Source organism: Chiloscyllium punctatum, chromosome 36, assembly GCF_047496795.1.
Source record: "Chiloscyllium punctatum isolate Juve2018m chromosome 36, sChiPun1.3, whole genome shotgun sequence".
NCBI classification, from domain to species: Eukaryota; Metazoa; Chordata; class Chondrichthyes; order Orectolobiformes; family Hemiscylliidae; genus Chiloscyllium; species Chiloscyllium punctatum.
The window spans coordinates 37072257-37086796 of NC_092774.1; the positions used below are offsets into that span (position 1 = coordinate 37072257).

The window sequence follows — 14540 nt, forward strand, 5'->3', positions numbered from 1 at the left end:
GCAGTACATGCGCAGTTTTCGCTGACACCGCAGTACATGCGCAGTTTTCGCTGACACCAAGAAGCATGCGCAGTATGCTCTGTGGAGGTGCTGGCTTTACTGACAGATTTTAAGCGCCCAAATGTCAATAGGAGAAAAAAAGCTGCAGCCACAATTTTATTTTTCCCTGTGGCTCGACATTTTATTCCTTTTGAATTTCGTCCGGCTTTGTATGTCTTTTCCCCAGGGTAGAGGAAGTCCAAATCTCGACAGCATAGGTTAAGGGTGAGAGGGGAAAGATTTAAAACGGTCCTAAGGGGTAACTTTCATGTAGAGTGTGGTGTGTGTTTGGAATGAGCTGCCCAGAGGAAGTGGTGGAGGCTGCTACAATTACAACATTTGAAAGGCATCAGGGTCAGGATGGGTATCTGAATAGGAAGGTGTGAGAGAGATATGGGCGAAATGCTGTCAAATGGGTCACTAGATCAATTTAGGATATCTGGAGGGCATGGGCGAGTTGGACTGAAGGATCTGTTTCTGTGCTGTATGACTCTATGTGTCTATTTCAATACAAGTTTCAGAAACGTGACTGCAGCTTTTTATAAAATAAATTAAGATGCTTTTAGATGTTAACAATGTTTCTGAATATATCATTTTAGCTGTTCTTAATTTTAAAGATCAGCCATTTCTTGCGCACCCCTGTCTTCCAGGTGGAGTCATCACTATCGAGAAAGAGATACAGCAATCAAAGAGGGCACGAGAAAGCATGGAATGGTAGAAGGGAGGGAGAATGGACAGGGGAGTGGGGGTAGAGGGAGAGAGAAAATGACAAGGGACAGAGGGTGGGGTGCAGAAAATAAGGGGAAGAGAGAGAAGGCGGCTGAGCATAGAGAATTGGTAGGTGCAGAGTATGAGAAGAGTGAGTGGACGGGGACCAAAAGTTTGGGGGACTGACAGCACAAATCCCACCTTCCTCAGGACTAGTGTCAGTGTCTCATGAATTGGAACCCACTCCACCCACAGCAGACCTGAGGCAATTGTTTCTCAATAGATGCTTGGCTAATGCAGTAGAATCATATAATCCTGACAGGCCATTTGGCCCATAAAATTCAGACTGACCTTCCAAACAGTATCCCATCCAGACCCACCCGTTTTTCCTGCAGTTCCCCATGGTTAACCGACCCTCAGTTGCACATATGTGGACACTTTAGCATGGCCGATCCACCCTGAACTGCACCCAGAGTTAACTCATGCAGACAGAAGGGTGAGAACGTGTTAAAGGCCACACAGACAGCTGCTCAAGAGTGGGACTGAACCCAGGTCCCTGACATTGTGAGTCAGTGGTACGAACCACTGAGCCACCGTTCCGCCCAGACCTTTGATGTTCTGCTTTGTCCTCGTAGTTTCTAACTTCTCATGTTCCCTCAGCAGAGGCTCTCTCCTCCTGACATTGTTGGACCACACCCACTGCAACCTCCCTTTCCCACTTCTCCAGCCCTGAGCACATCGGTTCCTGAATCCTGGCACCAAACAGACACCAATGCCATCTGTGCTCCTGCTGACAACTGCAGAGAACGGAGACCATCCCTGTCACTGTTCTGTCCCTTACCACCACCTCCCCCTCCCCAATGTTGTTTTTACTCCCACTGCCCAACCAGTTAGCTCCTACCACCTGCAGCCCTCGCTCAGATCCCCTTTACCTGCCAGACCTGCACTTACACCCTCCTGACCCTGTCCACTGATGCAAACAAAAGGCTCTCTCCAGAAGGGAATGACCGTCTCCCAGAATAAAGTGCTTGGTTAACTTTCCCACTTTACTCTCAACATGTCTGCAGCCTGGCTTCCAGCTCCATCTCTCTGAACGAATGTCCTCCAGGATGTGTTTGCCCTGAATTACAGCATCCAGAGCCTCCCACCTTCTGCAAATTGAAAGACAAGTCCCACCCTTCCCTCTCCAATGTGTGTTGTATAACTGATAGCCAAGTATGGAACCCATGAGGATGGCCTCAACAGGGACCTTGGTTTCATGTCACACTACAAGTGACCCCACTCACACAGACTTGTACCCCATTACTCACACATGTTACCAAGCATGGTCAAATGCAAACGCATGCTGTTATGCACAAACACACACACTCTCATGTATGCACACACATCAGTTTATGGGGTGAAATTGCAATTGCAGAATTTTATTTGCAGATACATTATATTTTGCTCAAAACGTACACAATCTTCAGGCAGTCAATCCATGTGACATGTTATAAATCCCTACTTTGGAAACAGAACCAATCTGATTCAAGATTGTGTTGCAGACAGACTCTAACATGAGTGAATCAGAGGGTTTTCTTTCCCCAGAAAATGATTTCATCATTAGATTCTGAACTCCAGATTTCTGACTGAATTCCAATTCCGCCATCTGCTGTGGAGTCCTGAGGAGTCCCCAGAACTGGGTTGATAGTACAGTCGATAATGGCACTCGGCCCTTGTTCCTTCAATCACCCTGTGATGGCACATGAACTCACTGGTGCCTCCACAGGTGGGAGGAGGGGGGTGATGCCCTTCCCGCACTGAGAGCAGGTGAGCATGCTGTGCCTGGTGTGGACCCGCTAGTGCGTCTGCAGGCTGGCAGAATTGATGAATCCCTTCCTGTGCTTGGAGCAGGTGTTCAGCCATTCCCTGTTGTGGACTCGCTGGTGAACTTCTAAAATCTCAAAACATATAATCAAGAAAGAACCCACTCTATTCACTACTGCAGACTTCCGGGAAGGTTACACGTTAAAAACTCTGCAGTAATCTGTTCCTGTGCTGTGAGCTCTCCTACACATGTTCCTTCAAGATCAGCTGTGAATTTTGCTGTTTGTTAATTTTTCCAAGATGTCCAGAGATATATGATTTCAAACACAAAGGCAGTAACTATGCAGATTCACTGCTGTATCCGTTAGTAGTATATGTTTCTTTCTCTCTCTCTCTCTCTTTCTTACAGACCATGTGCTTGCTGCCTTTGGCTGTCTTTCTCCATTTTGAAATTGCTGTTGTCTTGATTTTTTTACTCTAAAGTTCCTAAACAATGCATCAGCATATAAAACATTAATTGTTGCTCCTGGAATTCAAGGAAATCGCCTCCAACACTGAAAATACCTCAAAAAAAGGAGCAGCTCTTACAGCCACAAATTTTCCAGTCCTCCATCTTGGATTAGTTCTTGGTGAACCTTCCCATCTCCCAGGTTACAGTTATTCAAATAATTTGCTTTTCTATTTTTGCTAGAAAAGTGGATAACCTCACATTTATCCACACTAACTGCATCTGACATACATTTGCCCACTCACTCAGACTGTCCAAATAACATTGTATCCTCCTCACAGCTAACCCTTCCACCCAGCTTCGTGTCATCTGCAATTTGTGACATATTCCAATTAGTTCCGTCATCTAAATCATTGGCACATACTGTGAATACCTGGGGTCCTAGTCCCAATCCCTGCAGTTATAAAACATCGATCTGACTGACCATACAAAATAGCAGATGTTAGCTTGATATTCACAACTGACGAAGACCTGATAAGCAATTATGAACCACTGAATTACTAAATCACAGAAGCAGGCCATTCAGCCAATTGTGTCCATGCAGCTCTCAAAATGAGCTTTCTGACGTTGTGCCATTTTCCTGACTTTTCCTTGGAAACTGGTAAATTGCTTGTCATCAAATAATTTTCCAATGCTCTTAACTGAATCTGCTTCAACAACTGCTCCATGCGATGTCTTCCAGATCTATTTACTCACTGTGTGAAATTTCTTTCTCACATCACATTTTCTTCCTTGTAATGGAGTTGAAATCTGCAATCTTATTCTCAATGCTTTTACCATGGTGAACAGTTTTTCACTGTCTTTTCTGGTTATGATTTTTCTCATAATTTTCAAAACTTATTTTGAATCTGACTTCAGAGAGCAGTCCATGAGGCCAAGCCTCATCAACAACACAGAAACAACCGAGCATCTAAAGGCCCCTCAGTCATCACTGTGAGCCCCATAGCAACCATTGTTACCTAGGCGGCCATGCATTCCAAACCTGGTCTCTCAACATCACTAGTATTGTCCCACAGTTTGAGAAACTGTGATTCTCGCTACGACTATAAAAATGAAACTGTTTTAAAAGCAGTTGTTGCTGAGAAGTTTAATCCTTTCTGTCCAGTAGGAAGTCAATGATGTGTTTGAATTTGAATGACTCAGTGAATCCCTTCCCACATGTGGAGCAAGTGGACCACCACTCCCTGTGTGCCTGTGGGGATTACATTCCAGGTCAAACTGGGAATTGGATCTCTTCCTACAGCCTGAACATACGTCTGGTCACACTCCAGGGGGACTGTGGCTTGTGTGGCACAGGTCAGATCATTGGTTGGCTTAGTCCTGCTCCTCGGATGCTGCTGGCCTGCTGCACTTTTCCAGCACCACTCTAATCTAGATTCTGGTTTCAAGCATTTGCACTCCTTGTTTTTACACAGTACATAAAGATGCCATTCACACTTTCATGTCTATAATAGTTCCTGAAACACCCACCTATTCTCCACCCCTATCTCCATCATCTTGCAACTGTCCAGCATCCTCGGTAGTGTAGTGGTTAGTATCCCCATCTGTGACTCAGGAGACTGGGGGTGCAATTCCCCGATGGGGAGGATTTGATATTTTTATGGATGTCTTGTCGCACAGAGGCAGTGACCCTAACCCTGGATCGGGTTCAAGTCCTGCCTGCTCCAGAGTTCAAAAGTTCACAAATATAGGAGCAGAATTAGGCCATTCAGCCCATCAAGTCTGCCGCGTCATTTGATCAAGACTGCTCATCACCCCCATTTTCCTGCCTTGTCCCTTGAAAGGGTTCAGAAAAGACTTACACTGATGTTTCCAGAGTTGGAGAATTTGGGAGAGGCTTAATAGGCAGGAGCTGTTTTCCCTGGAGGTTCAGAGGGTGAGGGGTGACCTTATGGAGGTTTATAAAACAATGAGAGGCATGGATAGGATAAACAGACAAGGTCTTTTTGATGGGGCGGGGGAGTCCAGAACTAGTCAGCATAGATTTAGGGAGAGAGGGGAAAGACGTAAAAGGGACCTAAGGGCCAACTTTTTCATGTAGAGGGTGTGCTTGTATGAAATGAGCTGCCAGAGGAAGTGGTGGAGGCTGGTACAATTACAGCATTTAACGGGCAACTGGATGGGTAGATGAATAGGAAGGGTTGAGAGGGATATGAGTCAAGTGCTGGCAAATGGGACTAGATTAGGTTAGGATATCTTTTGACATGGTCAAGTTGGACTGAAGAGTCTGTTTCCGTGCTGCACATCTCTATGATTCTATAACAAATGTTCAACGAACTGGTCTGCAATTTCCCACATATGGCCTCCATCCCATTCTGAATACAGGTGTTACATTAGCATTTTCCAATCCAATGGAACCATAAGATCATACGACACAGGAGCAGATATTAGGCCATTCAGTCCATCGAGTCTGCTCCACCATTCAATCATGGCTGAGATGTTTCTCAACTCCATTCTCCAGCTTTCTTCCCATAAACTTTGATCCCCTTGACAATCAGGAACATATATATATCTCAGTCTTAAATAAACACAATGAATCTTTCCCATGTTAAGAGATTTTTGGAATATTGTAACTAATGAGTTCACTATCTCCACTGCCACTTCCTTCAGGACCCAGGATGTAGGCCATCAGCACCAGTGGACTTGTCTGTCCTCAATCCAAATAGTTTCCTGTGGACCTTTACCCTCTCAACGTTGATTGTTTAAGTTCTACCCTTTCTATAGCCTCTGACTTGCCAATTCTAAGAGGAATAGTTCTGTTGTCGGCCAACATAAAAACTGAGATTATCTCTGCCCCCATGAATGTTCAATGTTCAATGTTCCCCCATTAACTCACAGTTTTCATCTTCCAAGGTACCACACTGAGCTTAGCGACTCTGTTCCCATGAGCATACCAACAGAAGCTTTTGCTGTCCTTTTTAATATTTAGTGGAGGTCTCTTTTGTAAGTTAACTTGCCTATTTTTATTTATATTTTTTACTGTCCCTTTGTTTATGTTTGAAACTTTCCTAATGTTTGACCCTTCCAGAGGTCCAGAATAACATTTCACAACAGGCTGAAAAGTTAAAAAAAACACTACGTTGAAACTTTTTGAAATAGCCCCTTTCTGGAGGCTGGGGGCCGGCAAAACGATCGCCCCGCCCCCATTGTCACCGATTGTTTGGTGTCCTCCCCAACCACGCCCCCTCAACCCAGGAGACGTCACATACCTGGGCCCCGCCCCTTGTGAGCTGGTGCATGTGCAGTGCAGGTCCTGCAGCGGGACTGAGGCAGTGTTACTGAGTGTGGGAGCAGAATGGTGCCGGTGGCTGAAGTTATAAGAACCGCTGGAAAAGCTGAGCAGGTCCGGCAGCTCGTGCCGAGAGAAATCATTTCGGGTCCCGGTGATCCTCCTTCAGAACAGGACCAGGTTTCAGAAACATCCCGGGGAGGTCGCCAGGCCCGAGCGCCAAGACCTGGCTCCTGCCCCCGGGGAGAGGAGACAGTGAGACAGGGTAGGATTGGAAACCGCGGGAGGAGGGAGACTGGGGAGTTTATAAACTCCTAGGGGGAGGACTGAGGCCTCCAATAGAAGCCCCACAGGCCCAGTGTTTACTTCACCGGCGAGGGCGCTCTCGGGTTGCCCGGGCAACCGGTCGCCATCTTTGTGAGGGTCAGGCGCATGTTGTCTTGGGGCGGGGAGCGCGGGCAGCCATCTTGGTGAGGGCACCATCAACTGTCATTTGTGGGAGAGAATTCCAACCTCGTGGTAACCTCGGCCTTTGCCGAGTTTAATTCCCCCGACTGTCCAGCGATGTGCAGGTTAGAGGGGGTTCAGCCATGCTAAATTACTGATAATGCCCAAGGATGTTCTTGTTAGTGTATGCTGACCATGCTAATTTACCCCCCAGTTTCCAGAGATGTGCAGGTTAGAGTGGATTGGCCGAGGTAAGTTTATCCATAGTGTTCGGGGTTCTGCAGGTTAGGGTGAAGGTCTGGACCCCCTCAATCGGCTTTCTCGATCAGAGATCGGTCAAAAGAATCACCAGGAGAACGGTCTATTTAAAGCAAGGTTATCAGCTTAATGACATAAGGCAGCCCTGCACAGATTTGTCCAGCAACACAGGTTAAAAGCTTCTGTGTTCCGTGGCAAAATTACACAATTACATTTGAAAATTACGCATTATTTATTTTTGCGACAGCACAGCCTGAATTACAAGAAAAGACCAATAAAATGTAATAAGGTGACATGATTAGTCAGCAGGTTAGTCCAATATTTCCTGGGAAACAGATTGTTTTACGCGCAAAACCATCCCATGCTTGTTAGTTCAAGGTTAGTTCGAATACCAAATTACTTATGATTCATATTATGCAAACTCCATTGTTCTCTTTTATTTCTAAATCTAACCAACTCAGCAAAGCAGCAATTCAAGTTCAATGTCAAATCATAACCTGAAGCCATTTTGTTATATTTATTTTAAAATATTATTTAAAATTGAAATGCCATTTTGTGGTTAATAAAAACCTACATACACCTGTTGCTCCTAACAACAGCCTAAATTCAAATTTTAAATCCTGATCTCAATCAAGCAGCAGTTGTCTCATTACCCAAAAGGTTGAGACCACAAACGATATAAGTACGGTTTTGAAAGCTAATAACTCCTGAAAATCCTCCTACAGAAAAAAGTCACTGAGAGCTGCATATCCCAAAGAGTGATATTACTGTTTTGTATTTGGATTCTTCCATTCTATACAAAACTCAGGGGAGACTATGTTCCTACTGTTACAGCACGAGGAGTACTTACTTTATTCAAAATAATAACCAGGTTTAGTGTAGGTAAGGGAGGGACCTTGCCAATAAGAGGCATGCCTGTCTTGTGAATTCCTTGAGGCTGTTCAATAGATGGATCTTTCGGTAAGAGATGCAGTTATTGTCCCAGAACAGTTCCACCCATCCCATAACTGGGAAGACATTGGTGCCAGTAGGGGGTCAAAGAGTCTTTTGCTGAAGTCAGCACATAACAGACCACTTCATCCCTGCCAAATATTCTGTTGTGACTTTGAAGAAACAAATTGTAATCGAAAGATAACATTTCCCTATGTTCTCTTTTGCGGTGTGACCTATGGGGCAAGGCTTACCAGGGTAGCTCATAACACAACTGGTATCAAACTGGCACACAACACCTTTCCAGGGTAAAGACCATTTAGACTTGTTCTGTAAATGAACTGTTCAATCTCTGACCACTGCAATAGTCATTCTTGGTAATGTTCAGTCCCTCAGCAGACGAGGACAATGCTGGCAATGGCAAGTCCACACACCAGGGGAAGTTCGATCTTTATCACCCCCCGCCTTGCAAGGGGCTCGTCTGATGAACTTGCAATGATGGAGATGAACCCAGGGGGAGATGAGGATTTAAAATTTGAATTTAGGCTGTTGTTAGGAGCAACAGGTGTATGTAGGTTTTTATTAACCACAAAATGGCATTTCAATTTAAAATAACATATCAAAATGGCTTCAGGTTATGATTTGATCCTGTGAACTTGAATTGCTGCTTTGCTGAGTTGGTTAGCTTTGGGGAAAAGAAAACAATAGGGTTTAATAATATGAATCATATGAATTTGGTATTCGAACTAACCTTGAACTAGCAAGCACGGGATGATTTTGAGAGTAAAACAATCTGTTTCCTAGGAAATATTGGACTAACCTGCTGTCAATCATGTCACCTTATTACATTTGATTGGTCTTTTAAGGCTGTGCTGTCTCTTAAAAAACATGTAAATGATGTGTAATTTTCGAAAGTAATTCTGCAATTTCGCCACGGAGCTCAGAAGCTTTAACTTCTGTGTTGCTGGACAGAATTGCATCAGACTGCCTTGCTTTATTAAACTGATAACTTTGCTTTGTACAGTCCGCATTCGATTCATTCTTTGACCGATCTCGAGACGGAGGGGTCCCGCCTGGGATCCAGATCTTCAAGGGTGGATTGGCCATGCTAAATTCCCTCCATAGTGTCCAGGGATGTGAAAGTTCGGTGTATTACTCTGGGATAAATGTAGGGCAATAAGGGGAGGGATATGGGTGAATTACCATTCAGAACGTTAGTTTGGACTTGTTGGGCCGAGTGGCCTGCTTCCACACTGTGAGGATTCTTTGAAGGGAAGGGATTTTTGCAAACTGCTCTCCTTCCATCTGCTGCAGAGTTCTCCTGTCGGCTTGTCCCCGCTCCCTGCCCCATTTTTGACATCACAACGCAGAAGTGGCCGTATCAGTTTCAATGTGAAACACCCTCCTCTGGGCAACTCCTCATCCTGGGAGGGAGAGAGGGAGGGGGTAATCTGTTCACTTGTAGCAACTGGAGTGAATTCAAGGAGGGAATCTACTCTGCCAACTCAGGTATGTGTCTTAATTACCCGGGTGAGGAGGGACGGATGATAGCAATTGGGGAGGGGGAGATACTTTATTTTTATTTTTAAAATGCATCTGATTCCCCCAAATAAATGCATCAGGTTCAAGTACAGCACGTGCAATGATCCACATTGCAGATTCAAGCTGGCTGCAACAGTTTTCCATCCTCTGTTCTTGCTCCGTGTTGGCTGTGGCACATTTGGTTTCGTTCCCTCATCTTTCTGCACCCCACCCCCCGAAGTGTTGATGCTTCCAAACTGACCCTCAAAAGTTCAGGTTATACTTCCATTCTTTCCCAGTTTTCAAAACCCACAAAATACAACTTTCCCAATCCTCTGAGTATTGGAGTTGGGAGGTTATGTTGTGGCTGTACAGGACATTGGTTAGGCCACTTTTGCTCTCGCTTCTATCAAAAGGACATTGTGAAACTTGAAAGGGTTCAGAAAAGATTTACAAGGATGCTGCCAGTGTTGGAGGGTTTGAGCTGAATTGTTTTGGGCTGTTTTCCCGAGTGTGGCAAAGGCCTTTGTATACATTTATAAAATCATGAAAGGCATGGATTGGGTAAATAGACAAGATATTGTCCCCTGGGTTTGGGGGTGTCCAGAACTAAAGTGTAATAGCTTTAGGGTGAGGAGGATGAGCAAAGATTTAAAAGAAACCTAAGGGCAACTTTTTAACTCAGAGGGTAGTGAGCGTAAAGAATGAGCTGCCAGAGGAAATGGTGGAGGCTGGTACAATTACAGTATGTGAATGGCATCTGGATGGTTTCTGAATAGGAAGGGTTTAGAGGGGTATGGGCCATGTGCTGGCATTTGGGACTAGATTAATTTAGAATATCTAGTCAACATCAATGAATTAAGACCATAAGACACAGAAGTGGAAGTAAGGCCATTCAGCCCATTGAGTCCATTCTGTCATTTAATCATGGCTGATGGACATTTCAGCTCCACTTACCCACACTCTCCCCGTAGCCCTTAATTCCTTAATTAAGAATTTATCAATCTCTGCCTTGAAGACATTTAACGTCCTGGCCTCCACTGCGCTCCCTGGCAATGAATTCCACAGGCACACATTCTCTGGCTGAAGAAATATCTCCTCATTTCTGTTCTAAATTGACCCCCTCTAATTATCAGGCTGTGTCCCTGGATCCTAGTCTCCTCCGCCTAATGGAAACAACTTCCCAGTATCCACCCTTTCTAAGCCAAGCATAATCTTGTAAGTTTCTATTAGATCTCTCCTCAACCTTCCGAACGCTAATGAATACAATCCCAGGATCATCAGCCATTCATCGTATGTTAGGCGTACCATTCCAGGGATCAATCGTGTGAATCTCTGCTGGACATAGTTTAGTGCCAGTATATTCTGCTGTTACTGCCGCTGAGTCGCACCTTGAACCCTGTTTATTGGGTGAAGTGGGAGGGGCAAGAGGATCCTTTCTGTCGGACTTGCTGCTCTCGCACCCACTTTACTTCCAGTGCTGTCTGACAGCACCTTCCCTACGGAATTGATCTGCAGGAGCAGATGGAGGACATTTTATCCCTGGATGGAGCGTAATGTTTGTCCTACCCCTGCAGGTAGGTCTGAAATAGATACATGTGTCTCTGTCCCATTGAGTCTCCAGCACAGGGCTAGGCTGGTCGGCTTAATTGGCCTCTGTCAGTGTTTTCGCTCTGCCTGAGCCTCCACCCACCCCTCTTCTTTGCCCCTTCCCATCCCTCATCAGCAAACTGGTATCCCCCACTTATCGCACGTTTGCTTTATGCCACTTTGCTTTTACAAAAGACCCACATTAGTACCTGTTTTCGCTAATCAAAAGAAATCCAAAGAGGATTTTTGCTTTCATGAGAGGCAACGTCCCAGTGAACCTTCCCTGCACCCCCTCCCAGAGCATCCACGTCCTTCCGGTAGCATGCTGGCCAGAACTGCACACAATGTTATAAATGTGGCCGGAATAAATAGCTGTAACTTAACTCGCTAACTCTTACACTCTAGGCAAGCGTGCTGTATGCCTTCTTGACCATGTGCCTGCCTGCTTTGCCACTTTCAGGGATCTATATGCCCAGATCCCTCTGTATGCCAGATCTCCTATGCGTTCTGTAATTTAATGTACACTACTTGTATTTCCTTCTCTTCCTTTCTCCCTCATCTGTATCCAGCTTCCCCTTAATTGTATTCCTCTCTTCATCTCTTTCCCCGCGTTCCTCACCCCTCCACACATCAGTGTATCATAAGACCATAGGAGCTGAAATTAGGCCATTCAGCCCATTGTGACTGCTCTGCGATTCACTCATGGCTGATAAGTTTCTTAACCCCATTCTTCCAGTAACCCTTGATCCCTTTCATACTCAAGAGACTATCATTCACAGCTTAAATGTACTCAATGACCTGGCCTCCACAGTCTTCGGTGGCAGTGAATTCCATATATTCACCACTCTAGCTGAAGAAGTTTCTCTTTACCTCCATTCTAAAGGGTCTTCCCTTTGGTCTAAGGCTGTGCCCTCGGCTCCTAGCCTTTCCTACCAAAGGAAACATCTTCCCAACATCCAGTCTGTTCAGAATTCTGTCGGTTTCAATTAGATCCCCCGTCATCGTTCGAAATTCCATTAACTCTAGACCCAGAGTCCTCAAACATTCCTTATTTGTTCTGATGTTCATTCCTGGGACCATTCTTGTGAACCTCCTCTGAACACACGCCTAGGCCAGTACATCCTTCCTGAAATTTGGGCCCAAAACTGCGCACAATAATCCAAATATGGCCTGACCAGAGTGTTACAAAGCCTCAACTACATCCCTACTTTTACATTCAAGTCCTGTCAAATTAAATGTCATAATTGCATTTGCCTTCCGAACTACTGTCTCAACCTGTAAGTTTACCTTGAGAGAATCCTGGACTAGAACACCCAAGTCTCTGCACCTTAGATTTCTGCATTTTCTTCAGTTCCAAGGGTGACTGTTGGTGTCGGGGCAGCACCAGAGATTTCCTGACATGCGGATTGTATTCCGTGTACCAAGTAATCTGAGGAACTGGCAGTATTTCGGGAGAAATAGTTATTCCTGGAGGAGGTAGAGAGGAATGTGGTGTGATTCTGTAAACTCGAGGTGTCCAGAAGTGTGCAGAGGTGGTATTAGAATTTAACACCATAAATTTGAAAGCGAGGAAATTCCACCAGAATTCAGTTATCAGACATGACAGGCCAATGGTGTCTGTCTGTGATGTTAGAATTCTATGATGCTTGGAACTGAAACATAACTTTCAACCCCATGTATTTCATCTCCTTTGTAATAGAGGCCTCTATTTGTATTTTTCAATTGATTTTTGTACCTGTCTGCTACTTTTGATGATTTGTGTACTTGGTCTCCAAAGTCTTTTTTTTCCCTTTTATAGTGCTTAGTTTCTAATAATTTAGCAGTTCTCCAATCAGTCTTTCTTGGGTGAAAAGTAAATGGTTCTGATTTTGTCGTATTGGGTGACATTAAACATTTTTTCCACTCATTCGTTTAACCCATGAATGCTGTTTAGCTTCTTCCTGCTCCTTTCTGCACAAGTTGATACCCCTCTGCCCCTGGATAGTTGATAGTTGACCAAGAACTGGATAGGTGTCCCCTTGATCCAACCTCTCGAGCAATAAACTATCAGTAACCAAGGACAAAGGTCTTGGACTCCAATTGTTGGGAGTAAACCTCCACTAGGGACAGATTCTTTGGACATGATCTTTGCTTTTGGCACAGAGGCAGGAAACATCTCACCTGTTTCAGATAAATCAAATTACTGACTGTCAGCTCCTTTGATACTGACACTGTCATGACACTGTCAACTCCTTTGATGCTGAGCAGCGTGAATTGAGTATTTATTGGCCCAACAAGAATGGATTTCCCAAACTGCCACAGTGTTGCTGACAGTCATACACCCAAACCAGCTGCTAGTAGGGATCAGCCTTCTCTCTGAATCAGGAGGTCACAGGTTTAAATCACAGGATGTTGCTGGTAAGAGGTTCAGTGATGGAAATGTCATTCAGCGGAAAATACTAATAGCTCCCAGAAATTATGGCAAATGTCAGGGCTAGTATAAATGAAGAACTGAAGGATATTAATATGTATGAAACAAAAATGCATCAGAGAATTGAATAGGATTTAAAGTATCTAAATTCCCTGGGCTTGGTGGTTAACGCTAGTTCACTGGAAAGTGGTAATTGGAAAGTGGCACATGTCATCCCACTGTTTTAGAAAGAAGGAAGAGAGCACAGGGAATCTATAATAAAAGGTACAACAAGAGGACAGTTAAAAATTAATGATAGAACAGACCCAACATGGGCTTATTGGAAATATATGCTAGTCAAACTCAGGTCATTATAGCTAGCAGAATATATGAATGTCCAAATTAGGAGCTGAAGTAAGCCATTCGGCTCATGAAGCTGCTCCACTCCCAAGAAGATAAAGGCTGATTACTTTGTGTTATACATTGCACATTCGCATCCATCCCGATATCCTTAGATTCTTCTTAGGCAAAGGAATTACTCTACTTCTGCCGTAGAAATATTCAATGGTCCTGGCTTCACTATCTTCTGTCGCAAAGTATTCCGAAGCTGCACAACCTTCCAAAATATTTCCCTCCTTCTTTGTCACAAATGATTGCGTTTTTTGAAGAAGTAACAGAGGATTGATGAGGGCAGAGCAGTAGATGTGATCTATATGGACTTCAGTAAGGCGTTCGACAAGGTTCCCCATGGGAGATTGATTAGCAAGGTTAGATCTCACGGAATACAGGGAGAACTAGCCACTTGGATACAGAACTGGCTCAAAGGTAGAAGACAGAGAGTGGTGGTGGAGGGTTGTGTTCCAGACTGGAGGCTGTGACCAGTGGAATGCCACAAGGTTTGGTGCTGGGCCCTCTACTTTTTGTCATCTACCAAAATGATTTTGATGTGAGCATAAGAGGTACAGTTAGTAAGTTTGCAGATGACACCAAGATTGGAGGGGTAGTGGACCTCAGAGAGTTAACCTCAGATTACAACAGGATCTTGACCAGATGGGCCAATGGGCTGAGAAGTGGCAGATGGAGTTTAATTCCGATAAATGCGAGGTGCTGCATTT

The 14540-nt window shown here is 44.6% G+C and overlaps 1 protein-coding gene across 5 annotated transcripts in view; it reads left to right on the forward strand.

The window, feature by feature from the left end:
• The first annotated feature begins 6333 nt into the window (after positions 1-6333).
• Positions 6334-14540, forward strand: part of LOC140460402 (uncharacterized) — a 30634-nt gene continuing 22427 nt past the window's right edge. For 3 of the 5 annotated variants that reach the window (XM_072554945.1, XM_072554943.1, XM_072554944.1), the window contains exons 1-2: positions 6334-6555; positions 9240-9434. In XM_072554945.1, coding sequence (XP_072411046.1) covers positions 6357-6555; positions 9240-9434 — 394 coding nt within the window. In that variant the 5' untranslated portion in view covers positions 6334-6356. The remainder of the gene's footprint in view (positions 6556-9239; positions 9435-14540) is intronic. The other 2 variants (XM_072554946.1, XR_011954066.1) reach the window with 2 other exon arrangements.